The 27,010-nt window shown below is 40.4% G+C and overlaps 1 protein-coding gene and 3 non-coding genes across 6 annotated transcripts; all 4 read right to left on the bottom strand.

The window, feature by feature from the left end:
• On the bottom strand, positions 1–27,010 carry LOC141902820 (chromodomain-helicase-DNA-binding protein 8-like). Of its 3 annotated transcripts, XM_074790714.1 has the most exons (42): positions 26,902–27,010; positions 24,086–26,302; positions 21,075–21,430; positions 20,855–20,975; positions 20,281–20,421; positions 20,043–20,162; positions 19,551–19,757; positions 18,781–19,008; positions 18,482–18,609; positions 18,138–18,381; positions 17,586–17,762; positions 16,990–17,151; positions 16,748–16,828; positions 16,333–16,489; positions 15,753–15,960; positions 15,581–15,657; positions 15,293–15,411; positions 14,878–15,045; positions 14,159–14,335; positions 13,954–14,064; positions 13,164–13,471; positions 12,956–13,043; positions 12,256–12,530; positions 11,928–12,017; positions 11,434–11,643; positions 11,105–11,250; positions 10,903–11,018; positions 9,956–10,232; positions 9,327–9,540; positions 9,023–9,168; positions 8,013–8,164; positions 7,540–7,770; positions 7,191–7,301; positions 6,643–6,894; positions 5,988–6,017; positions 4,977–5,049; positions 4,572–4,705; positions 4,023–4,151; positions 3,587–3,743; positions 3,078–3,379; positions 2,870–2,974; positions 1–2,584 (listed from the first exon to the last, which is right to left on the bottom strand). In XM_074790714.1, exons 2-42 carry the CDS (start codon positions 26,219–26,221, stop codon positions 1,799–1,801), a joined length of 9,450 nt encoding a protein of 3,149 aa, XP_074646815.1. In that variant the 5' UTR covers positions 26,222–26,302; positions 26,902–27,010; the 3' UTR covers positions 1–1,798. The 3 variants fall into 3 exon arrangements, with proteins under 3 accessions (XP_074646815.1, XP_074646816.1, XP_074646817.1); XM_074790715.1 differs by lacking the exon at positions 5,988–6,017; XM_074790716.1 differs by lacking the exon at positions 5,988–6,017 and having other exon boundaries at positions 6,694–6,894.
• On the bottom strand, positions 14,486–14,584 carry LOC141902945 (small nucleolar RNA U6-53/MBII-28). The gene has a single exon (XR_012618987.1). It is a non-coding gene; the product is annotated as a small nucleolar RNA U6-53/MBII-28 (small nucleolar RNA).
• On the bottom strand, positions 14,732–14,830 carry LOC141902947 (small nucleolar RNA U6-53/MBII-28). The gene has a single exon (XR_012618988.1). It is a non-coding gene; the product is annotated as a small nucleolar RNA U6-53/MBII-28 (small nucleolar RNA).
• On the bottom strand, positions 16,569–16,674 carry LOC141902949 (small nucleolar RNA U6-53/MBII-28). The gene has a single exon (XR_012618990.1). It is a non-coding gene; the product is annotated as a small nucleolar RNA U6-53/MBII-28 (small nucleolar RNA).

Here is a 27,010-nt window from a genome sequence, read left to right as displayed (position 1 = left end):
TATGTATCACAGCAGGTACGCTCAATATGCGGTGGACCGTCCAAGCATTTTTCTATGAGCAACGCTTTCGCGTTGGAACAGGAATATTTTTCATCAAGGGGCGTGTCTTGCTGCCAGCCCACCGCACTGAAGGTTTAAAGCGCATCGTATGCATTATAATTAAAGTACATTTCCAGGCAGCAGTTCGAAAAGATTATTTCTATTCGAAACAGACATTTTCTGAGCAAGATTCATGAGGCAATCGCCGAAGTGCCTTGTTCTCGAATTGCGAAAAATGGATAGACTGTTAATATAATTATATACGGTAAAAAAAAGAAAAAAACAATTTTGGCTCTGTAATCTTAAATGCATTATTAGTAACTGAAGCGATTTTCGTGGTCCATGTGTATTAATAGAACCCATTCTCTGGATTCTCTAAACACTGAACTGAATAATGAACTCCTTTCCGGAATACTCGATCAACCATTGCGAAAAGAATAGTATCCTACAAAACGTTTGGTATGATCCAGTAAATATAGGGACCAAATGATAAAATCTGACCAAGATAATAATTGGTTTAGATTTCGAACTCCTTATTTGGACAACGCGTCATGATCGTAGTAACTGTTCTACAAGACAAGTTTATTCCATCCCTTCAACTTTCATCTTGTTGACTGTAATACATCGCAATCGAGTGAAGAATGAACAAACAGTTTAAAATCCTACAAGTCTTGCGTTAGAAATTGTTGTCAAACCAATCACGCATGGCAGTTGAGGCCTTTTTATGAACACTAGATTAATGTCGAAAATTATGCAAAACGTTTTTAAGAGCATGGATTATGTCATAATCTGTCATTTTTGTTAACATTGGTTATCATAATCGATTAGCATACCCAGCATACTCACTCGGCGAGCAAGTATGCCGATTATCTAATCCAACTAAGATGGTGTTCTCGGTAGTGGGTTGGTGCCAAGTGCACCATAAATGGATAATTTCTACCTGGCGTTTTTATCAACCAACATAGCCGGTTATGATAATTGATACTAATCGTCTATATAATCTAAATAGCAAATCTATTCTGATTATGCTAGTTCATAAAAAGGCTTTTGGTTTTTGTATGTTCAGAAAAATTCATAGTAAGTCCTCAAGAGCGCGACATTACAAGTTAGTACTTTTAAAAAGATTTCCAAGGTCAATTTCCGAATGTTTATGGTAATGGTAATGTTTTCACTTTTCTGGGGATGTTTTGAATTCTATCTTCCCAAAAAATAATGATTATCAATCAGGATTATCTAGAGAATATTTTGCAAAATCATTTAAATTTCTTCGCCGATTCATCTAGGTCAAAGTCGAAATCGGGATCGAGGAGGGACTTGAACGAAACCTTTTTCGCAATTCGACTCGTCACTTTTTAATGTAAAATGTTAAAATGAAACCTAATCATTAAAATCAACCTCAAAAACGGTTTTTCTCCATCATTCATTCATAACTGCCGTTTTATTTCATATCGGATGACCACAAAACTATACTATCATTATTTACAAAATTCCATACATTTACCAATTAATTGTCATAATCCTCATGATCATCAATCATAACACTATATACACATCTCAAAATAGCAAGCTAAACGAATAAATAAATAATAAGAAGTCGATTATTTCCGTAAGAAATGAGCCCTGCCGTTTAGTAGATAGAATATGAGAAAGCAAGAAATTCGCTTGAGACCATATTCGTATTTTTTTCTTCAACATTTGTTCGTTCGCAGCAGCAGAAAAATCGTGAGCATCAGAAAAATTTGCGCGCATTCTCGGCCTACTACGAATCGGACTTCGACGACTTTTTCAAATCTAACGGTTTCTCGTCGTCTAAACTGTTCGCGTAATCTGATCGTTTTTCGTTCTTCGATTTCGCCGGCGATTTTTTCGTCGCCGTCGCGGCCGTCGTTTTCGGCATCGAGAGATCCTGCGGCGCGTCGCTACGTCGACGCCCTGACGTCGTCGGCTTGTCCTCCTTCGCCTTGTTGCTCATCGCCGGCTCGTCGCTGTCAGACGCCGCGCCACCCCCGCCAGTCGAAGATGACACGCCGTTCATCATCGAAGCTTGAGCCTGCGCGAGCTGAGCATACTGCGCCATAATATTTTGCGGAACAGAATAATTGCCAAGTCCCTGCGCGGCGGCCGCGGCGCTTATCAACGAATTATACATCAACGGACTGTACAGATACGGAAACGAAGCGGCCGCCGACGAAGATGGTAACTTTTCCCCAGGCTCCGGTCCGTCGTCTTTGCCGTCTTTCGATTTCGACGACTGCGACGATCCGGCAACAGCAGTTGAAACTGGCAAACCGTACGCGGCTAAATACGCCATCGGATTGGCCGCCATGGCAGCCATGTTGGCGTACGAAGCCATACTGACCGGTAGTTTGGACATGTTAGCGGCGAGTAAAGCGGGATTAGCCGCCGCTGATAAAGCAGCCATTTGAGCTTTCGTGTATTGTTCGGCTAACATCTGCTGAGACAGCGTGGCCTGCTGCGCGGGTTTCCGTCCACGTTTTTCGGATGGCTTCAAAAGTCGTGACTGTAGCGACTCTGGCAGGTTACCCTAAAGAGAAATGACAATAAACAGTTCAGTTGTCAAGTACTAACAGTATGAATTTAAACTTTTTCAGGTATCATTCGACATTCTCATGTAAAATTTCGGGGCAATTTGACTTCTTTAGAAGGAAATGCAAAGCCCCTACACCCTCCTCTTGGATGTGCCCCGGAAATGGCTCATTGATTTTTGAACGTCAAAATCCATATGTCTTTTTCTTAAATAGTGGTTTTTATTCATCAAACTTAACAGTTTTTGTATTTAGAGGTATATAAGCAAACTACTGGTAAGTACCTTTTCTTTGACTAAATGAGACCATTTTGGATCGACGTAGAAATGTGGGTTCTGTTGAAGCCACTCAGCTAAATGCTTCAATGGTGGGGCCTTAGCACCAGTAATCTGAAACAAAGACAATAATGCTATTAGCAGGTTCCCTACAGATCAGTCATTCCTGGATAAAAGATTGAGGCGACATGAAATAATAGTACGTCGCTGAACTCACCCTTTTTCCGGATACTTTATTGATCACAGATACATTTTCATCACCGGTGAGCGACTCCGGTTTAAGGGTGGTTGGATCGAGACGAGGCCGGCGTTGTTTGTTACGATGCGCGTGGTGACCGCCGTGCAACGCCTGGTCGTCGTTCGACGTCATCAGCAACTCGTCGTCCATCAGTTCGTCGGGTAAATCGACCATGAAACCCGGGTGCGTTTCTAACCAGTCTTCAAGGTCGGATCGTTTCGGCGCGTCTTCACCAGTCAGACGGGTTCCGTCTTCGATACTGACAACTGGTATACGAGCGTCTACAACACGAACAGTTCGCGTAAAATAAATGATTCTTAAGCAACGATACACGTTACATACAAATGAAATATAGACACATCAGTCCAGACTCCCTGATATCTCTAATTGTTGTAGTTTTCACCAAAATTAAGAGTAATTTGAAATTCAAAAAAAGTCTAATTGAAAAAGATACAGTAGTGATACGATAGCATTAATTTCACGCTCACCTGGCCCCAATTTAGACAGCGGTAGTAAATGTCTATTAATTTGCGTTGAATGGCCTCGAGGACTACTAGACCCACTCGCCGCAGCAGCCGCGATACGCTGTTCCATCAACTTCACATCTTTCGGCTTTCGACCTCTTTTCTTCTTAAACGAATTGCCCTAAAATCCATAAAGAACCTTATGAAGTTACAGTGATAGATTGACAACAAACGAGTTCTCAGACGCAGTTCATTACTATGCAGGTTTCAATTTTGAATACTTAACTTAAGAAAAATGTGATAATCCAAAATAGAAAGTTTTCAATAATCAACACTGTTTTTGTACGGTGATCATAATGCCCATCTAAAGATCTTTTGATAATTGGCTGGTTTGGTTTTATTGTGAAACGCACTGCATTGTTTACAAATTATATTTTTCAATTTCTTAGGTAGCACTTACCAGTCCCATACACATAGGCGTCGATGTGCGTCCGATTGTCGTTTTACTTTCACCATCCGTGTTATCACGACTACTGCAATAGTCTTCTATAGCACCATTAGTCAAAAATTCGCTGCGATGATGCGGAACCTGTGGATGTGACCAAAAATAAATTCCATGAGAAGATTAACGATGAATAGGTGGATGCATTCTTAATATTCTGAAGGGTGTAATATAAACCCTTTCAACAACAATGAGGAGATACAGGTAAATTAATAACTTAAATACTTAATTAATACTTTTTGTAAGAGTAAGGATTCAGAAGGCAAGTTTTTTTTTTTTGTAGGTTCTCTTTCTTGATCTGACGTAACTCCACTAGCAAGTTACCAGGACCCAGTTCACAATTCCTGGTTAAGATTTTAAACATCGGAGAAGAAATGAACTCAACTCGACGAAAATCATCCCATCCAGCTCGCCCAGTAGCTGAGGAATTAACCCATAACTGTGGAAATCGGACCTGGAAATGGTCAAGAGCTCAGCGAAAACTGGGTACTAAAAATGAACTATTACCGGTATTCGTAAAGATGTCATATTAGTGTCGCTATCATTCTCCCTATCGCTGCTCAGATCACCGCCGGCGAGACTGCTACTACTCATATTCTGCATCGACGAACGACCGCCCAACAGTTCACGCAGTTTCACAACTGAAGAGAAAACAATGTTATTTGTACCGAGGGATTTATCATCCATTGAGCAGAGGTGGTAGTCGGGTTTAAATTCGAAATTGTGCAAGTTCAAATAGCTGAAAATTAGAAGTTACGATCGATTGCTAAGCCTTGTAAACCAAGCTTTCACGAATTTGGCTGCTGAACATTAGGAAATAAAAGTGTTCAAAAACGCAAGAAATTAAAGGGTCCAAAATTTCAGTGTTGACTTTTTGACACATCTTTCAAACCGATGTCTACACGAACTTACTTCGCTCCGCTTCCATTTCTAATTTTGTGCGTCTCTTGCGTTTCTTCTGTATTGTCATTTTCAATCCATCGCCCTAGAAAAGTATTCATCCAACTGTTCACTCACTCGAACTACGACGCCAATACAATGAACGAATCTAATCCATCTATTTAATCCACCTTATATCAGATCGATTATCAATGTAACTATAAATTAATCTTTGATTTTAATCTAATTCAAAACCTAGAATTTTAATCTAATTCAAAAGCTAGAACGAGTAGAAATCTGAAACAAGCTTGAAAACTATATCATATAAATGAGATTGCATTAGTCGAGATAGATCTTCAGAAAAAATTACCACGCACACAAGACAAACATAAAATTACTACGGTAAATACACTACTGATTAGGCAGGTTGTCACACTACAGAAAACCAAGGTGTCCTGCTATACATGCTTCATCTTCATGCCTTTGATTAGTTTCTATACGTTAGCTACGGTACATCATACAAAATTTGCATGCCAATTATCGTGCCTTACAGCATCACGTTCACTGTTTTCTTTTTCAAAAACATGCGTATGATTCAGAAAGTACCAAGTATTGCGAGCAAGAACATCGAATATCGTTCACACACAGCAAGCAGTGAGAAGCATAAATATCAACACGACACCTTAGGCATTCCGTATGAAGGAGAGGGAAGGATAGATAAAAGGATAGGAAGTTATGATAAGAAGAATTTGAAGGGGCAAATGTCGATGGAAATTGAACAAAACAACATCTTATGTTTTAATCAAACTGTGTAGACAAAATATATCCTTTTTTGAGTGTCTAGAGGCAAGTGTTAAAATACCGATAACTGAATCAATTGTCACATTAATTACTTAACAACAAGACGTAGTTGGCATTTGACCAGTAGCTACATATCAGACAGAACATGCGAATGAAAGTAAACTGAGTGCGATAATAAATATGCCCTCTTGCGCATGCACATTTTACACTGAAGCAGTTTTTCATACAATAACAAACACTTGCCATATTATAGTACGGGACTGGAGACTCCCTCTACAACAAACAGAATTTCATTAGTTCCTTTACCATCAATTAACAACTGATTAAATGGTTAATTAGTCACACACTACTTAGGGTAATTATCATTGAGTTGTTAATCACTATCACACAAGTGTTAGCTAAACGATTTTCGTATATTTCTCTGAATTAATGTTCACTTGAGTATTAATCATTTGAAGTGTGTCCGATGATTTATGAGGCTGGGTTACACGCAGATATTTGCTTTCAATGATAATAATGCACACTTCTACCGAAGGGGAAAAAGATAGCGGTCAAGCCAAAAATGACTCAGATGAGGAAGTAACGTCGACTGAACTGCCTATGAATTGACGGATCAAATGTGCCATCCTTAACTTTGCAGAAAAGGTGGCTTACTCTATCAAGGCTATAAATAATACTATCTAAGTTCGTAAATTAAGTATATTTCTCAAGTTTGTATATTTCACTGGTTAATCAGTGAACGTACTTAGTATGAGATCTATATCTTCTCTAGTAAATGCGCATCAACTAGGAAATTTTAGGTCAAATCACGGGCAGTTCGAGTACGTGACGCTTGGAGAAACGGAAGTTATCGATATTATGAGAAAAAGCCCTCTCCGTCAAAACTGTGACAACGCACCTCGACCATCTCGGACTCGAGGTCCTCCGGGTACATCATCATCATCGCTACCTGACTAGCTAAATCGGGCGTATCGGCGCGGATGTTATACTCGACCGTAGAGTCGATCGTCGGCGTGCCGATCGGCGTACCGACCGGCGTGCTGCTCACTGACTCTCCTTGTAACGCCGACGGGAAACGTTTCGCCACCGGCCACTCGCCTTTCTCCACGCAGTAACAGATGTGCTCCAAACGGTAGAATATCGTACGATCCTGAAATATAAATAATCGACGTCAGCGATTGTTGCGAAGCTGATCGCAAAACCAGACCGACTGTGAACCAGAATGTCTCCTCTAATATGGAGTTGAAGTAATCACTCACGTAATGCACTGAAAGATTTGTCCTGGCTGACAGGAATTGTGTATGGAAATACTAAGTTCCCAAACCCCTCCTCCCCTTTGTCCTGGCTGACAGGAATTGTGTTTGGAAATACTAAGTTCCCAAACCCCTCCTCCCCTTGACCTTGGACATCTTTTATGGTGAGCCCCTTACATCTACGAACTCATACCTTAGGCCAACCAAATCCTGGATTTTCTTCAACCGGCTGTCCGTACGTGTTCACCATATTCCCCTCATTACCATCAACATCCGTATCGTTTTGCGGCGTTTCAGGTCGGATCTGTAAGAATGTACATAATAATATATTAGTGCTTTTATAGTTATAGCTCAATCTCAGAGATTTTCCACAGCGTCTTTAAGCAGACTAAGCTTGACTACACTTTTATTCAGATAAGCTTTTATCAATTGTAACGTAATTTGCAATGTTTTATATGATCTTTGATATTTCGTAAAATCATCATCATTATTTTGATGGGTTTTACACGAATCTAATCTCCAAACTTTTATCATAACTATACCTTTGACGTTTCTCCTTCCTCTGCATTGCTTTCAACTTCCATTTTACATTCTTTCACCGATTCTGAAGATTCTGAATCTTTACTTTCAACGACATCAGTGGTCTCTTTGTCCACCTCCATCTTCTGCTCGTCGTTCTCGGTTTTAACGTCGGTAATCTCTTCCTTCACCTCATCTTCGCCGACCTCTTTTTTAACGTGTTCTTCCGTTGTTTCATGCTTCGCATCGATTTCCTGAAATTTTCGAACATTCGTAAATCAATTTCCATCGGAATAATCCCAGATATTGCTGTCCCGAGAATGACTCGTATAGAAAAGGTGGCTACAATATACCCGAATCATCAATTAGCACATTGATTCATTCATTCAAGTCAGAAAACGAAACGAAGGCAATTTGTTCACTCAATTTAATTGTAAGTATGTTCATTTTATAGCAGCTAATCTGGAAGGGGTTTCAGGAATCAAGCATTACAAACCTTTTTAACAGGTTTTGAGTCCAAATCGGATTTGTCATCATCGCTTTTACCCTGAGCTCCAATAGTTTCCTCTTGCTTCACTTTGGTAAGTGAATCATTGTCGTCTTTGGCAACATTTTCCTCCTTCACTACTATCTCACTAATGGCAGCTTCTGGAATCCAAGCAGACATCACTAAGATTCAATTTAAAAGCAAATTGAAGTCGAAACTCTTAATTCAGTAGCAATGTACTCAGTTAAATCCATTCAAAACAATATCAAAGGGCGTAGGACCCCAAAGACATCATGGTAGTTTGAATCCAGGAAGAAAGACACTCTAAATATTTGGATGGATATATGAAAGCTGTGGGTACTGAAGTTTGTAATGGGTAGTGTAGTGTAGATCTGTGTGCATTTGTGGCCAGCACACAGATCACATTGTTCAATGGGGTTTGGTCCAGGACTCGCAAGATTTTCAACAACACGGAAGTAACGTGTAATAAATGATGACTTGAATTGCATGACTACCTACCACCCCTCATTACTGTTGGAAAACTAAACGTCGGCACTGACTAAAAATTAGTAATAACATTTTAGAAATGGCCAGAATTTTAACTTAGGTTCTATCTCATTTTTATTTTACAATAGCGATTGGTATAATTTTTTTTAAACGGCTGTTAAAGCTTCATGTTTCGTCAGCAATTCACTGCAAATAGTTACGCAACTACGCACATTTCAGTGTTTTTGGCAGCTGTACACTCAATCGGCACCGTTCGTGACTAGCTTCACTGCGGAATTATCATTAATTAACATCGCCATATCACATCATCAACTTATATTGTGCCTTAAAACCCTAACAGCCGAAATAATTGAAATGCACACACGATTTCTATCATTGAAAATTGAGAGAGTGGCCATGTTTGTGTTTGCTGCTTCGCGTAAATCCCGCACGGTGGTGGAACCGCGCGGAGTGGGGCCGATACGTCTAGTTTTAGTCGATCTTAACCTGAACATACGAAATATCTATATTACCATTTGATTGTTCTTTAACAATTTTATCACAGATGGCAGCAGCAGCTGGTTCACTGGCTAGTTCGTGTTTAAATGCATCGTAAACTTCTCGGAATGACAAAGCAGGATCGTTAAGAATGTGATAGTCTGTACGCGATAAACCCCATCTGAAAATGCAAAAAAAACTTATGTAAATCAACTGACAAAATTATATAAAGTAAATGTCATATATTCCACTTTACAGATCAGTCGATGGCCTTTTCTCAGGACTGAATGAATTCACCCTATATGTAATCTTAGATATTATCTATATATCCTATATTACCTGGCAGCTCCGATAAGTAGATCTCGATCCATCGACCCGGGTATCCACCACTCGGGCATGTCACCGGCACGCTCGCACAGTTCCAAATGTGCGTCGAGCTTCGGATGATAGAGAATGTCTTCGCGGATCTTGTTCAGCAAATCGACCCGTGCCAGGCATCGATTCGCGCGCTCCTCAGTGATCGGCTCGATGTACAGGTCATTCGGCGGAATGGCTGCAATTCGAAGGGACATTAAATTTGACCATGTAAATCAGTCAACAAATTTCACAGAGACGGTTGGGTTCAAGTAAAAGTTTGAATTCATAATTTTGATATTGGTATTGGCTGCTTCTTTTCATCACGTCCCCCAACAATAAAAGTTCTTACATTCTTTCAAAAATTTCTAACAAAACATAGCCTCTGTAAGTCGGAATTAGTATCGATCACATAAAAGGAAATTTAAGGAAATCACTCAAAATTCTAACAGAAAGTAGCCTCTGTGAAGCAAGAATTAGCATCAATCACGGTCAAGGAAAATTAAGGAAATCGCAAGATGTGTCACAAGGAAAATCAACCCGGACTTATATCGCATTTTTTTCCAAAACCGTATCTATTCTTTTTACGGTGGTTACAAGTCGACTGAAATTACCTCCATCTTTCAGTTTTTTGCACACTTTGCAGCACATGTAGTAGAACGCGAGGAAGTATTCGGTCATCGTTTCGTCGAATTTACGATCGAGTCGCGCGAGCGTGCGGAATCGTTCCCAATTGTATTGTTGCGTGTTCTTGTCGAATTCAACGCCGTACGTCGACACGACGCGATAGAAATCAGACTCCTCTCGCCGCGCCCATCTCTGCTGCGACTGACGCTTTGCGTACTCGCGTTCCTTCAGTATCGCCTCGAAGTGCTGTCGCTTTTGCATTTTCTGGCAAATAAACATACGGAAAATATCATTATCAGGGTGACCACTTTTATTTGAATTGCTTTTTCCCTGACTATTCCCTGAAATGCATGTTGTTTCCCTGACTTGATCTGCTAAGAATTTGATCAATTAACAGTCAAATACGTAAGACAGATGGAAACTGATCTTACACACCATCTAGCTATCTCAACAAATTTCCCAGACTTTTAGCATTCTATTTAACCCTTTCAGTGCTGACTAATTAATACCCTGTTCTGCGGGAGATGATTTGAAAATTTAAAAAAATTCCACCCTAGTGTGTTGAATATTAGGAATACCACTATAATGCGTCTACATCGGCGGTGTATCGTTAGTTACTAGTATTTCACTATGTTTGACAGGTGCTGCCATTTTTCAAGAGATAATCACTAATTACTGATATCATCAACACACCGCATTGCGGTGTACTAGCAAAATCCATCACCAATTTGTACACCGCACTGCGGTGTAGACGCACTGAAAGGGTTGACAAAATTTCCTAACCGTTCCAGGAAAGTGGCCACTCTGATTATTAGGTAGTATTTCTGGCACTCTTAAACTCAACAGAACATATCTTCAGATATATTCTAATATTTCCTATCTTCTTTTGTCGTCAAATATTCTATCATCTAAAATCATTGAATCTATAATGTACCTTCTCTTTTTGCTGTATTTTGATCTGTTCTTTCTTGTGACTTCGCTGGTAACACGTGATAATTCTCCGTAGACGAGTGTTCAAATCAGAAATACCCGGGAACGGTAACTTACCATCTGAAACGAGATTCAAAATTCTTAACATTGATATTTCATCGGATCCAGGAAAATGTTGACATTTTAGTCATCAGCTCACGACTTACCGAGGCAAGCTTGTTCACCGACAGGTTTAGGATTCTGCGAGGATGATGCAGGCGTCGAACGACCGGGTGACAGAGGTTCATCGAATTCCTCGTCGTCGTCTTTACCACCAGGTGGTGCCGCGTTCAACTTGGCATCAGTGTCCTCGCTGAAAATCATCATGAAAGACCAAAATTAGGTAAACAAAGATCAAGGTTTTAATCAGAGATCTACAAAGGCTTAAATAGCTAGTTTAACTTTACAAAATGGAATAGTCGCTTCAGATTTCCACACTTTTCAAAAAAATACTTTTTATAATCAATACTAAACAATAACTTTAGCTTAAACGTACTTATCACTGTCATTTTGTTCGGCGAGCAAAGCCATTCCATCCGGTGGGCCACATCGATCCAGGAAGCAGAGTCCGGCGTCCTGTCGCATGATGTTGTATTTCTCGTAGCCGTGTTTGAATGTGCCGATCAGTAGACTTTTATCGGCGTGCCGGTCCCACCACTGCACTGGTATCAAACCGTCGGTATCGGGCATATTCAACTCGATATCGCTATAAACACACAGAGAATAAAAGAAATCTCAGAGAAAACAGAGAAAATAGGAAAACATATTTTTCAACAACAACTGAGGAACGGGTGAATGATACACTTGTTGACAAACTGTATCAAGTTTGAGACATCTCAAAACCACCTTGTTCTGTGACTATTATATGGTTTTCCCATAGGGGCGCATTTGAACTGTATTACAGGATCCTTGCGCCATACAAGATCTATTCATTATCATTTATCAACATTATGCTAATTTAGTTCTATTCGACCGAATTGCAAATCTTACTTGGCCGGCAGTCCGACGAAAACCTTTTCAGCCTCATCGCCTATCACTTCTTGTTTCAGGTAGTACAACAATCGAACGCGCAACAAAACTCTAGAAACGATAAATAACAAACGATCAGTATTCAGTATTCTAGAAGATCACTATTAGAACATCATAGAATTGAAACTACAAGCTCGAGGAAACATTTTCAGACTTAAAGATCATTTTTTTTGGTTATCATTGTGGGTTCCTCTACATATTATTGTCATGACTCAGATAAAGTGTTTTTTCAGATGGTTAACAAACGATCAGAGGAATGAAATATCGAGCTACACCTTCATACACTTACTTGTTGGCGTGTCGTTGTAGATGTTTCTTGTAGCCTTCATCGGTGATCACTCGTTCCGGGTCGATGTCGACCTTCGCCATGATCTCGCGCAACTGATCCGACTTTTCCGTCGAGTCTTTCTTCGCTTTGCGTCCTTTTCGCCCTCGCGGCACGGGCGCCGATAGGCCGGAATGATTTTTGTAGCACGCGTTGCTATCCGCCGCCGGATTGACTAGATCCCAGATAAATGCTTTTATTCGATCGTCGCCGTAGTAATGATTGAGACTGTAAATTATCTGAATAACAAAAACGTCGATATAAATTTCAACCCTTTACTCTTAAGGTGGTTTCCATTGTTCTCGACAACAGGTTTTAGAGGGGCGGCCACCTTTGAAAATAAGCCAGCCCTTATAAAATAACTTCTACCCCCCTACAAGAGTGGATGTTAATATTCTATATAAATGCTGATAACTGCTTTTTAAAAATATAGGCCTATTGAGCTAATGTGAAAAATAGTTCAAAACCAAAATTAAGCTTAAATTTTCTGTATTCTTTGTTGATGATTGAAAGCAGCCACAATGTCATAGTGCCGAGAACACCGGGTTCGAACTTTTTCCAAATTGCAAATGAGAGCCCCCACATATTTATCTTTTGCGAAAAAATGCAGACACAACAAGCTCAAAATCTTTTTTTTTATATCAAAAACAAACTATTGCCTTACCAAAGCACGAGACATATTTTCGGCATCAGTTTCCGACAGTTTTCGCTTGAAACGACCGTGAAGTAGAATATCTTTCCAACGTCCCCAACTGAAAAATGATTACGAATTCCCGATTAGTTAAGACAAACTGTTATTTCATCATGAATCAGGCAACCGAATCATAGCATTCACATATTTCTTTTTCTTGATCATACAAACTAACACTAACCCGTAGACTAGAAGATTTTTCTCGACTTTGAAGAATTCCGATCTCGTGTAGCAACCGTTCGGATTGGCGTCTTTGATTTGTTGCTGCGCATCGTCGAGTGCTTTCTGCTTACGACTACGACGTGTTCGTTTCATGATTTTCTCTTTGTTTTTGCCCTTACCCTTGCCCTTACTGTCCTCCTCTTCGTACTCGTTATTCTCAGAGTCCTCGCTGTCCAGCGACAGGTCGGACATGTCGAGTATACTGTCCTCATTGCCGTAACGTGCTGTCTGTTTTCGCGCACGCGGCTGTTCAATAATGAGATCATTCTGTAAATTGAATGAAACATCGTGAAAATTTAACCTTTTCATGATAAGGGTCCCTATGGATCGTTCCTTCCTGGATATAAGGAGTTCTGAAGGAAAAAATTTCAAATTTTGAGGAAGTGTTTGCATCACTTTCATATCCCAATTGAAATGGAAACATCCTTAACCAATACTGTTTATGTCAGTTAACAACTAATTTGGTTGTTATGAAGCAAATTTTCATCTTCATCCTGCTAACTTCAGTTTCTAATTCGGTAACCATCTAATTGCGTAAAAAATCCTGGTACCAAATTACTAGTTTTTAAAGGAGTTTTGGACATTTTGCTCAAATTTAAGGTGTTTCAAGCACCTTTTTTTCTGTTGAGTAGTTTTTAAGGAATCAAGGACTTGTAGGACCCTGCAAGACATGGACTAATGATGACCAGAACTTAGCGAAGATTCACGATCACAGCCTATGTAGATAGGATCAAATCTACAATACGAACCTTATGCATGAGGTAGTCGGCATCTAGGTCTGCCTTCCGCGCCCATTTCTCCCAGAAATTGGGATCGTCGATATTTATATCATCTCGGTTGTCACTGGCACTGAAACTTGCCTGAAATGTGTCAAGTTTGATATCGTAAACAAACCTTTCAAACGCTAACAAGAACATTTGCGAGAGCAATTGAAAACTTGACGATAATAATTACCTTAGCGAAAGTTGACCCTTTACCCTCTGAATCGATCGTGATTGTCTGAGTACGTCTTTGTAGGATTTGATCAATGTCTTCCTCGCAGAATTGATCACCGGCAGTGTCATCCTCCATCAATGCGCCGTACGCGCCTTTCTTCAACAAGTCTTCAATCTCTTTCTTCGTCATCTGAGCCTAATCAAATAATCAGTGAAAACATATGTATGATTGGGCAAAACATATATTAAGACCTTAAATCTGGTAGTTTTCGCAACAGCATTTTTTTTTTGAAAATTTTGCATTTGTGTTCAATTGATTGGAACATTTGAAAGTATTTTTTCAGTATCTTATCAGATTCGTTGAGCAGTTTGAACTCACAGTTGCCCAGCAGGTGTTAAACCACCAGTGGCAGCTCGGTATTAGCATGGCAAATCATCATGTGAAATACTGTTAAGCGATTGGCACATATGTATACATGTAACTGGGCAAAAACAATATTAAGGCCTTAAATCTGGTAGTTTTCACAACAGCTTAAACATATTTTGCATTTGTGTTCAATTGATTGGAACATTTGAAAGAATTTTTTCAGTATCTTATCAGATTCGTTGAGCAGTTTGAACTCACAGTTGCCCAGCAGGTGTTAAACCACCAGTGGCAGCTCGGTATTAGGATGGCAAATCATCATATGAAATACTGGAAAGCGATGGGCGCCGAAATCTTCGTGATAAACTACTAACCTGGTCCTGTTTGTTTTTCTGTTGATTCATCGACTGTAACACGGCTTTATCGAGCCCGAGTTTCAGCGACGCTTTGTCAAACATTTCACGTTCATACGAATTACGCGTGATCAGTCGATAGACTTTAACGCTCTTCTGTTGGCCTATACGATGACATCGCGCTTGAGCCTGCAATTGAATCGACATAACATGTATTCTAAATATCGATAATTGATTTTACTGCCGTTTTCTTCATAGGAATGAGCTGTCGCCAGAAATGTAGACTCGAGAATAGATACTTGTAAACTGAGACTGTTCTATCTGGTAAATTACGATTTAATGTTGGAGGGTTGTATCGGTGAATGCACAGTATCTCGATAACAGTCACCTTCTTGCCCTCCGTTTGAATGAACAAACTATTAATTACGAAACATACCTGCAGATCGTTTTGCGGATTCCAATCAGAGTCGAAAATGATGACAGTATCAGCAGCAGTGAGATTAATACCGAGACCACCGGCTCTCGTACACAACAAAAACACAAACCGATCCGAGTCTAAGATACAAAATGTTTTCATTATTCATCGATACCTCTATAGACATATTCAACAGCATTCAAATTCAAAAACATCACAGTAAAAGTAATATGACCATAGAATAAATAGCTCAAAATGTCATTATCAGTATATATTTCAAAGTCTTTCTCGTTGATAGCCATTCTATACCTGGTTTACTGAATCGATCAATTGCTTCTTGTCTGAGGTTACCACGAATTCGGCCATCGAGTCTCTCATATGGGTAACTAAAACAGATGAACACATTTGTTCATTAGCGACTGTGGTAAAATCGATGTGGCAGGAAATTGGGACGATTCGATTCATTCGCAAATTAACTTACCTTTTATGAATGAGGTAATCTTCTAATATATCCAGCACTCTGATCATTTGAGAGAAGACCAACACTTTGTGGTCACCGGCTTTCAATTTCGGCAACAGTTTATCAATGAGAACCAGCTTACCGGAGGCCTGCACCAGAGCTTCGTGAACTTTCTCCGGATTCGGACCGTGTTGTTCTTTTACTTCGTTAACAGTTTGTTCTTCAGCACCTGGTGAAAACAATTTGTTTGTAATTAAAGGATAAAACAGACACAAAAGTCCCACACTCACTCGTAAGTTGAAGACAATCGCAATATCTTGCTCAGCTCTTTTCAATTTGGATTATGAATGATGATGATGAAATAATATATGTATATAGCGCCAATTTCACTGACTCAATATTCAAAAGCCCTTTACAGTAATCCAGTAAACATTTCATTTTAGGAAATGTATGAATTCCAAATCGGGTTCATGATATTTTTCGGTAGAGCATTCCTGAGTGGGAGCAACAAATGTGAAAGATACTCATGTACTGGATGATACATGTCATAAGCACTGATTCATTTTGTTCACTTCATATCGAATGAATGAAATTCTAATACCTTTTATGAGGAACGGATGATTGCAACATTTTCTCAGCTCCATCATAGTATTCATCAGACTGGGCGCGTTCGACGTCGTGCCACCTTTTGTCAAGAACTGGAAATTACGCTCGAGAATGGCTCTGTAGTACTTCTTCTGAATATTCGTGAGTTCTACCTGTTGTGCGCGATAAAACGAAATCGAAATAACACATCATGAAAATAATCGCAAAATTTACGAGCTATTTTTAGCGATATTTCATCTACTGGTATTCAGTTGTGCGAGCTTTAACTCACAGCTACCCAACAGCCAAAATATTGGAAGTGGCAGCTCAGTATTAGCATGGCAAATCATCATGTCAAAAGTAGCAGGATATTTCCCACTTCCGAAATATATGCACCCTAACCAAATGATATGAAGTTGTATAAATCTTACCTCAATGATAGTCTCTTCCTTCGGAGCCAAACTTTTCTCCACGTCTTCTTTCAAACGACGAAGCATCATCGGTTTCAAAATCTTGAAACGAAAAATGTTTTGTATAAGTGTAAATCTTACATTGGTGATTTGTTTAAGTTGAAGTAAATCTAATATCTTCTACGAATCTATAGTCTTAATACGGAAAGAAATATATAACGATGCCCTTCCATTCATATCTTCGCCATCAATATTTCACTTACCCCTTTCAGTTTATCGACTTGACTTTCGGTTTTCAGGTTACCGAATTCGCGTACGAAATCTTCGGAGCTCTTGAACCGTTGAGGCTCGAGGAAATTCAACAACGCGAACAACTCTTCGACATTATTCTGTAGCGGAGTTCCGGTCAGTAAAACACGATGTTCCTAAAAATAACAAAATTTTGCAAAATTATAATCGATCTACCTAGAACGAAGCATTCATTCGTTTAATTTTGATCATTCACAATTTATATATCACAATTTTCCTTTCATCACTTTCAACTATGGCAACTCATCAACAATGTCATGACACCAACTACAGAAAACTCCGCTCAAGTCAGATCTTTTTAACTTGGAAATCGTTTAACTCGGAATTTTAAGGTATAAAAGATAACATTTCAAGGTGTAAAAGGCCCGACTTTAGTAGAGTCTACTGTATAATAACTTTTGTTCAAAATTCGGAAATGCAAACTCAGATTTACTTTCTAACACATAAGCTTTCTAAGGAACAAATTAATTTTCATTGAAGACGGTTGATCATATTCATGGATGACTGTTACTGACATTCAGGGATAACAAGAGAAATATATCAATCTTACCAGGTCAAAACACTTGAGACCTTCGTGTAGTTTACACTTCATATTTTTCAGACGATGGGCCTCATCGATGACGGTGACGCGCCAATCGATTTGACACAGCAGTTCAACGTCGGAGATGATCACTTCATACGTCGTGATCAACGCATTGAATTTAAACAAGTCTGGAATGCGTTGACCCTGCAATCATAAAACAGTGGTAGGTAAGCTAATGTTCTCGGATAGCTTATCATGCATCTATATTCAGGTTAGTCACTTTTATTTGACTTGCTTTCCCCCCGACTAACATGCACTATGTTTTCCCTGACTTGATCTGCTAAGAATCCAATCAATTAACACGATAAATACATAAGACATGGTAATCTGTTTGATTTAACACGCAATCTATAGCAATCTCAACAAATTTCCCCAACTTTCCCTAATTTTTAGCTATTCACAAAATTCCCAGACATTTCTAAAGAAAAGAAAATTCCCTGACTTTTCTCTGAGTTCTAGGTAAGTGGCCACTCAGTAAAAAGTTAGTATTATCATAACTAAATACAACTAAGTAAGTACCTTCTCATCCTTGTAGTACATTTCGTATTCTTGGAGCATACTACGACTGATCGCGCTGCCGTGATAGACAATCACGTTCATATCGGTCCACTGCTCGAATTCTCGTTGCCAATTACCCAGAGTTGACAGCGGCACAATGACCAGATACGGACCTTTGATGCCGTAGTCGAACACGGTCTTCAGGAACGTAATACTCTGAATCGTTTTTCCGAGACCCATCTCATCGGCCAAGATACAATTTTGTCTGAAAATGAAATGTTATGATCATCGTAGCAGCTATACGCTGTTCAAACTACATGTAATAAGTCATTAAAATTCATTAAACATTTACGGATACTACTAACCTGTTATACCAACAGAAACTCAACCAGTTCACACCTTCTAACTGATACTCTCTCAAACTGTTGTCATTCTTATAGATGGGCGTGGCATCCAATTTCTTCCAACTATCGGCCCGCGGACGAGCAATAGCCTTTAAAATAAAAAAAAAGTTTCTTTAATAATTCAGAAATGATTACAATTTTCAACAATACAATAATGAGTTTTGAAAATACTACACACTTTCCATTACATACTAAGAGAAATGCCATACAGATTCAAGAATATTGAAGGTAGGCAAGATATTTCAGAGTTTACAACTTACATGTCTGTCTTCTTCTGGCGGTGGATGACAGTATCGTTCGTACGCCTCGATTTTTGTATTTGGTACGTCTTGTTCCAGTTCCCACGTGCTGTCCTCATACGCGAGCGACTGCCATTTCACCATGTAATGAGTGACCTCCTCGTCGGTGACAGGGTCTATCGTGATGGCCTTTTCCAGAATACGATCAACCTCGATATAATCCGCGTTGAACAGTTCATCTTCATCTTGCTATAACGCACAAATCAAGATTATCACTAAATGATTTTGTGGCAAATTGGGGATGCAGAGCATTATGAAAGAATTCAATCAGTTATCAAGGTAAATAATACCTCCTCATAACAAATATAAAAGCAAAGGTCAAAAGAGCAAACAATCAGTATTTAGTTTTCAGCTTTAATAAAATCACATGAGATTAACTAAGATGTTAAATAATTGTAATAACAGAGTAGCCACTTTCGTTTGACTTGACTATTCCCAGACATGTAAATTATTTTGCCTGACTAGATCTGCTACGAATCCGATCAATTAACACAGTCGAATACGTACGACATATGTATTGTTTTTATGCCTGATCTTGCAATCTCAACAAATTTTCTTTACTTTTCCTCTGTCTTATAGCTTTTTTCTATACAAATTTTCCTGACTTTCCCTGACTTTTTTTTAAAGAAAAGAAGTTTCCCCGAATCCCGAAAGTGGCCACCCTGAATAATACTGAAAAATTCTATCATTACAGGCAGAGTAGCATGAATTTCGAAACACAGCTAACTTACCTCTTGAAAGTACGTGCCCGCTTGCATTCGCTTCATTTTATAGCGTTTGATCTTCATCGCGATCCGTTTATCCGTCAGCAAGTCGGCCGACTTCCACTCGCAATGCAAATACGAGAAATTCTTATATTTCACGTAGAACTCTTCGATTTCGACCTCTTCTTCTTCGAGGACGACATCGCCGACATTGTCTACATCGACATTCTCCTCCTGAAATGAACGCAAACCGGACTTATTTCATAAAACTAAAACAACGATTAAACGGTAACCACATTGGAATAAACTCTCAATAGAAAATAGAAACTGGAACCAATGACCTCGAAACTCACCACAATCATAGAACTTATCATGAGCTACAATTTGGCTATCGATGGTGGTAACAAAATATGCCTAGGTACCAATACAATATAGAAATACTAAGTTATGCAGCTACTTGACGCCCCCTGCTATGTTTGAGCGCCCCCTAGTGCGTTTGGGTGTAGTATAGCTACTTACATCGCCGGTGTCCGTCGCAGCGGGGGTTGGAGCCGGTATCGATTTCATTCGCTTGATTTTTCGCGTACGCATGCCGAGTATTTTCTCGACAATAATCGCTTCATCTTCGCTCGGGTTATCCTAGAAACGACAAACAGCACGATATATACGATCAGAGTTATTCAATTTTCTAATCCGGATCTATCCGGATCTATCGAATTCTATCCAGATGGAATCGGCGATGATATCGAATCCTTACCACAAAGATTTGAGTGGTTTTAACAGCGGGAGTGGTTGTATTATTCTCTGTATCAGCTGTGTCGTCTTCCTCTTCTGATAAATTGAGATCAACGGTGTCGATGTATCGTTTGCGTTTCGAGTGACGACCCGATCGACGTTTCTGCAAACCAACGAAAGGTAAAAATCATCATATTCCGCAAGACATGGCAGAACTCATTTCGAGAAATTTTTAGGTTTAAAATGTTACAATTTCAATCATTTTCTATGAATCACATATTAATAAAGAAATGTGCGGTCAACAAAAATATTGAAATTCCTAGTTTTCCAGGTTTATTTATAAATTATCAAATTCCCTGATTTTTTCCAGAATTTCCCCATTTCCCCATTTTCCAGGTAGTGGCCATCCTCTGCAAAGCTCATTTCGAGCAGAAAACCTATCTCATAAATTACAACCATACCTAAGAAGACCCAAGCCCGTTAATGCATTGGAACAGTGGTATCATGTCAGAAAATACAACACACATTTGAAAATCACAAAAATTAATTTAAGTGGTCGATTTGCAGGACAGGATTCAAACTTAAATGAATCTTACCTCAATTCCTGACAGCTCTTCGTCTTCGGAGCCATGAGGACTTGGAATGACCGCTTCGACATCCGAGCCTTCAGAACTTTTGCGTTTCCTCTTTTTATTGATTAGAAGCGTAGCTGGCGGCCTATGAATTAACAAATGATTAGGTAAAATTTCAAAATTCTGGTACAATCGAATTTGGAATTTGATCAAAATGTTCACGAGATCATCTTTTTCTGAATACCTTTTCTTTTTGGAAGGTTTCAGCTTTCTTTCGCGCGGCGGTTTCTTTTCTTTCAGCGGTTTTTTCTCTTTATCAGATTTCGGTTTGCGATCGCCTGACGGTCTCTTGCGTGGCGGTTTCTTGTCCTTCTTCTTGTTAATATCGACGCACTCGACGTCGATGAGGGCTTCCGGCTCGACGACTTTCGGAATCTCCGTCAGACCCTTCTCCTGAGCCTTTGCCACTGCTTGCTGGATGATTTTGTTGGCTTTGTCTTGTAATTGTTGAGCCTTGACTAGCTTTTCCAAATCTTCCTTGTTTTCTGTTTCGGTAACTACCGTCTCAACCAATCCAACTGCGGGAACAGATACTGGCTCCTACAATGAGTTCATTGACTGTAGAATTTTTTCTAATGTTACTTATACACCTCATTCCTAATTCAATAATATACAATAATATGAATTCAAAACAGTAACAGGGCTCAGTTTCACAAAAACATTAAACTAAAATTTTTGGTGTAATTGCCATTGGTTACTTCATGTTTTCAATGAGGACAACAATTCAAACTTAACCGTTTTAGGGTTAAACTTTTTTTGTGAAACTGGGCTCTGATCATAAAACTCTATAAAAAAGTTTGTATAGCACAAAAAGTTTAAAAGACTCCACTGATGGTCGGGTACAGCGGTGTATTGGCAAATTATTCCAACAAGGTGCAGAGACAGAAAAAGATTGTGATCCATACAGAACTCTGTTGGATAAAGTGGTTCAACTAGACGAATTTCAGATGATTCTCATGTAGCAAAATTTCGATTATATATGAAAATTCAGTCAAATAGGCTAGAGCTTATTATTTGACTTTCTAACTGAAATTCTAATACATTTTAGTTAGTAAATACATCTCAAAATGATGTCAAAAATAAATGCTCTGATTTATTCACAACAGATCAGGCTAATGTGGACTCCTCTTGAGTGCTTTGACCGGTAGGACAACGCACAATAGCTTATTAACAGCTCAGCCAGCCATTGATAGAAAGAGCAATGCCCCAGGTGCGTGAAAGGTTGAATGAAACCACAATAGAGAACGGCCAGCTGCTCGCCGCTCCTATCTTTGATCTACTAGAAGACCGCGTTGGACCCAAGAACCAAACAGATATCAATAACGGCATTTCGAAGTAGGCGCCGCGATTTTGTTGGTACTAGCGAATATATCATGAAAATCAAAGCCACATAAAACCAGTACCTTTTAACGAAGGTCTCACCTCATACCATACGTTCATTTGGTGGAGAAAAAAATTACGATCATAACGCGAACTCCGGCGTATGAAAAGGCTTAGACTTAGGTATTGGTATCCATGGTAACTGGCAAAAAACCGATCGAACAGAGCACCGCGTCGGAGTATGAAAAGCCACAAGACAAACTTTGCTCTACTGTTGATCAGATTCTTGATTTTGGGGGGAAGTTGTATTGTACATCGGCACAAGTGAAATCAATATAAATGAGGTGGCTTTTATGGGTACAAGAAAGTTAGGAAGAGATATGTTATGTACCAAAGGGTGTACTAGTATATGCAAACAATAATCATAATCTTTTAAATATGGTAGCCTATCATAAATTGTAATAGCTATCATTTGAATCTATCCAAAAGAATCATATTATCTACTATATCATGAATAAAAATAAAACTCAGTCATTCCAGGATTCAAATAATATCATTGGCCTGAAATACTTTTTTCCAACTTAGTGACATACATGTACAGTGCCAATGCTACTAAATAAACTGTCTATTAATGCAACAGGACACATAACAACAAGGAGCCTATTGGCTTATATAGCTACGCTGTGTGACTTGAAGAAATAGAAGCTGCATACCTAGGGGTGCCCCCTTTTGGCCAAATCCAAACAAGGCTCTGTACTTTGTAGGTATTGGTCCAAATACCATTCATACCAAATTTGGAATTGATCTGAATAAAACTGTAGGACTAGTAGCGATTTGAAGAAATAGAAACTCCACCCCAAGGGTCGCCCCTGGGGGAAGAATCCAAAAAATGGCTCTGCAACTTTATAGGCCTTGGTCCAGAGAACATTCATACCAAATTTGGAATTGATCTGATTAAAACTGTAGGACTAGTAGCGATTTGAAGAAATAGAAACTCCACCCTAGGGGCACCCCCAGGGGAACAAATCCAAAAAATGACTCTGTAACTTTATAGGCCTTGGTCCATAGAACATTCATACCAAATTTGGAATTGATCCGATTAAAACTGTAGGACTACTGTCTGTCACACATGCTCTTCGTGCGACGTTTTGGTCCGTAATTTCGTTAATAATCGGTTGATCTGTAAATATTATGCATCAATTTGTTCAGTAAGGAATTTGCATTCAGAAATAAATCATGAACTGGCATAAATTTGTTTGTGTTTTCTTCTATCAGCAATAGTTTACCTAGCATACGCTCGCGTAATGCTGAAAAACGGCTTTTATGGCCCATCATGTGGCGCCACCTACTGTATTTTGATATGCTAATGAGCAGGTGATGACGTCACTGTAACGTTTCTGAGCGTCCGCGGAGCGGATTTTTCAGCATTACGCGAGCGTATGCTGAGTAAACTATCGCTCATAAATGAAAACAAAAACAACTTAAGTGAAAATTGTTGTTTATTTCTGAATGCAAATTCCTCACTGAACAAATTGATGCGTAATAAAGGTAGATAAACCGATTATTAACGAAATTACGGACCAAAACGTCGCACGGAGAGTAGGTGTGACAGACAGTAGTAGCGATTTGAAGAAAAAGTTGACAGACGAATGAACGGACGACGACGGCTCACCCCCTAACCCAATAGCTCCGCTGACCTTTGGTCACAGCGGAGCTAAAAATAGTGTCGTAATAAGCAAGTGAAGTCAATATAAATGAGTTGGCTTTTATGGGTAAGAGAAAATTGCGAAGAGATGTGTACGTGATCATTTTTAAACGCATATTGGGAAGTCTCTAAATACGTTTAAGTCTAGACGGTGGAATATGTTTACTTACCGGAGTTGTATCGTGTACACGAGGTTGTAGTAGAGATACATGACCAGGCGGCGGTGGTGGCGGCGTGTTAATCTTTCCGGGGCTCGCCACTGGTGTTGACATCTGAATAATCACCGGCGTTTTCTTCGCTTGTTGCAGCTGCTGCTGCTGCTGCTGCTGAATGCCGGATGATTGTAACGTGATGACGCGTGGCTGGTTCGATGCGGCGGCCGCGGCTACCGGTTTCGTTTGCACGACGATCATCCGCTGCGTCGTGGCCGTAGACGCGTTCGTCGCCGTCGCCGTCTTCTTCAGCAACGTCGTCACCGGCGACGCCGACCGAGGCGCTTGTTGTATCAATCGCAGCTGCTGCGGTCGTATGACGGCCTGTTGCTGGTGCAGCTGTTGCGGTTGTATTTGAATCGTGTTCGTCGACGTGACGATCGACGACGTCTGTGGACGCTGCAACACGACGGTGATGATACGCGACGTGGTCGTCGTTGCCGTCGACGTCGGCTGCTGTTGAGATGTCTGTAACAACACTGGTCGGATTGTCTGCGGCTGAGGTGCGGCCGCCGCTGCTACGACGTGTTGCTGTATTTGTCGCTGCTGTTGAAGTACTTGTTGTTGTTGGTTCGCCTTCAGAATGCGAACGCGCTCCTGTAGATCGAGCATATTCTGTTGCGTCTGAGGATTTTGCGGCATACTGTAAAGCTGTTGAATCTGCGACTGTAACTGCTGAATCTCGGCGCTGGTATTCTGCGCATTAGTCGCCTGCGACGTAGCGGCTATGTTGTTGGCGCTTCCGGCGGTCACAACACCCGTCGCTGCATTCCCGTTTATCTGATTATACGCCGTATTTATGGTGAAAGTTTGTTGATTGTTTACGATTTGCATTTGATTTGTCGATTGATTCGTTTGCGGGTAATTCGCGGCCGTGTTGGTGCCGGCGATCGTGTTAGTTCCGTGCGACGGCACCATTTGCTCCAATTGCTGTAGACTCGTCTGCCCGACGTACGCCGCCTGATTTTGGTTCACGGTCGGTGTACGCGACTGGGGTGGAGGAGTCGGTCGTGGAGATGGTGGAGGGTGCTGAACAACTGCTATATTCTGATATCCCGACTGTTGGTACTGCTGTGTAGCCGGACTGGTTTTAGGATAATGCGACAACGGTGGAGCTTCATTCATTCCCTGAGCCGGTTGTTGCTGGTATGAATAATGCTGTTGCTGTTGTTGTCCCGCAGTCATTTGCGCCTGTTGCTGAAAGTTCTGCTGTTGCTGCTGCGTGCTCGGAGTCAGTTGCACCTGCGCCTGCGACGCCTGTTGATAAAGACCGCCGGCGACCGCCGTATGTTGCTGCTGCGAGTTTATATTACTGATCGACGATACCTGAATTCGATTCTGATTGGGAGAGGAAGACACGTTCTGCACGCGGAACTGGTTAGCCTGTTGTTGCGCAGGGAAATGCGTCAGACGTTGCGTCGTTGCTTGCACGCCCGCGTTCGGCATCGGAGACGCGTAATCGTGATGCGATATAAATGCTTGCTGCTGCGACTGCTGCTGCTGCGGTTGTTGCTGCATACCCATCTGCGGGTTTTGTTGCATCATCTGCGGATTCGCCTGGCGAATGTGCATCTGCGCCGGCTGCGGCATCCTGACCGGTTGCTGTTGCATCATTGGCTGCGGAGCTTGCTGCATCGCGTACTGCTGAGGTTGTTGCATGTACCCGCGCATCGAAGGATCTTGACCCCACATCTGAGTTTGGTTCATTCCCATTTGCGGCGTTTGCGGGCTCGTCGGCACTGGTTGCATATTGCCGTAATTAGCCTGCATATGACCCGCGTTTGGTGGACTCCCAAACTGATTGTGTTGCGGTGACATGATCGCGTTCTGCTGAGGAGCCTGGCTGTAGTTGTGATACTCATGATCATTATAATGATGTAACTTCTGCGTCGGCGTTCCCATTGCCATCGTGTTCTGTTGCCCGAAGTTTCCCTGAGGTTGCATGTTTGTGTTCAGCATCATGCCACCTTGCTGCATCATTCCGCCAACGTTTCCTCCAGGCGGCTGACCGATACCGGTCGCGTTGCCGGTCAATCCGTCTAAAAAATTATCCGATCCGGAGTTGAACAAACTCAAAAGTGATTCATCAGACATGATTTTCTATTCTTGTTGTACATTAAGTTGTGGTTGATTTTTGTGTTTCATCTGTTCATCTCTTTGCCATTCTACCATGTGCTATAAAAGAAAATGTAAACGGGTGTTCATTTTTCATTACAGAGAGGGGTGCATACACGATCCTATTTGAAAGGGGGTGCCAAGTTGAAGAGCACTATTTGAAGAATATTTTAAAGAAAACAAATGTGGAAATTCAATTCAAGCGGTAGTGGTCAGAACATAAATTGCATTTTAGTCAATGTTAAACAGGCCTTTAAAATGTGGCGATTTGGTATAAGGCCTATAATGATGTCCTCAGTCTCAGAGGCAGGAAGGCAGTGATGACAGAGTCCACCACACAGACCACACGATCCATATTACTTCACACTACATAGCCAAGCTTCCATTTTTACATTGATACTTATAATTTCTCTAGACCTCCTTCCCAAAAATAAAGAGAACAAAGACGCATGCATTTGATCGCCATTTTAACGCCGACTTTGTTGTGGCGTGAGTAATTCAGCAGCGTCCAAGTCGCTCAAAGTGTTGAAAAGTCTAACGTAACGCTTCCGCGTTTTTAATTCTCTGGATCCGATTTAAGAATCAATTGAAAGACAATTTGTTCGGTTATTTCATTAGCACTTGTTTGACGGAAATCACGAATACCTCTTTATACATACCCGTCGTATTTTAGGCAAGATTTGTCAGTATTGTCTCGACGAGAAATTAGTAGAGTAAGACTTTGAACGGCTCTACTAAACTCTCATCATGCATCGTGTATAAAGCCGA

The sequence above is a fragment of the Tubulanus polymorphus genome, chromosome 3, assembly GCF_964204645.1.
Source record: "Tubulanus polymorphus chromosome 3, tnTubPoly1.2, whole genome shotgun sequence".
NCBI classification, from domain to species: Eukaryota; Metazoa; Nemertea; class Palaeonemertea; order Tubulaniformes; family Tubulanidae; genus Tubulanus; species Tubulanus polymorphus.
Note: the sequence above shows the minus strand (reverse complement) of the source record. Positions and strands in the feature narration are given on the sequence as shown.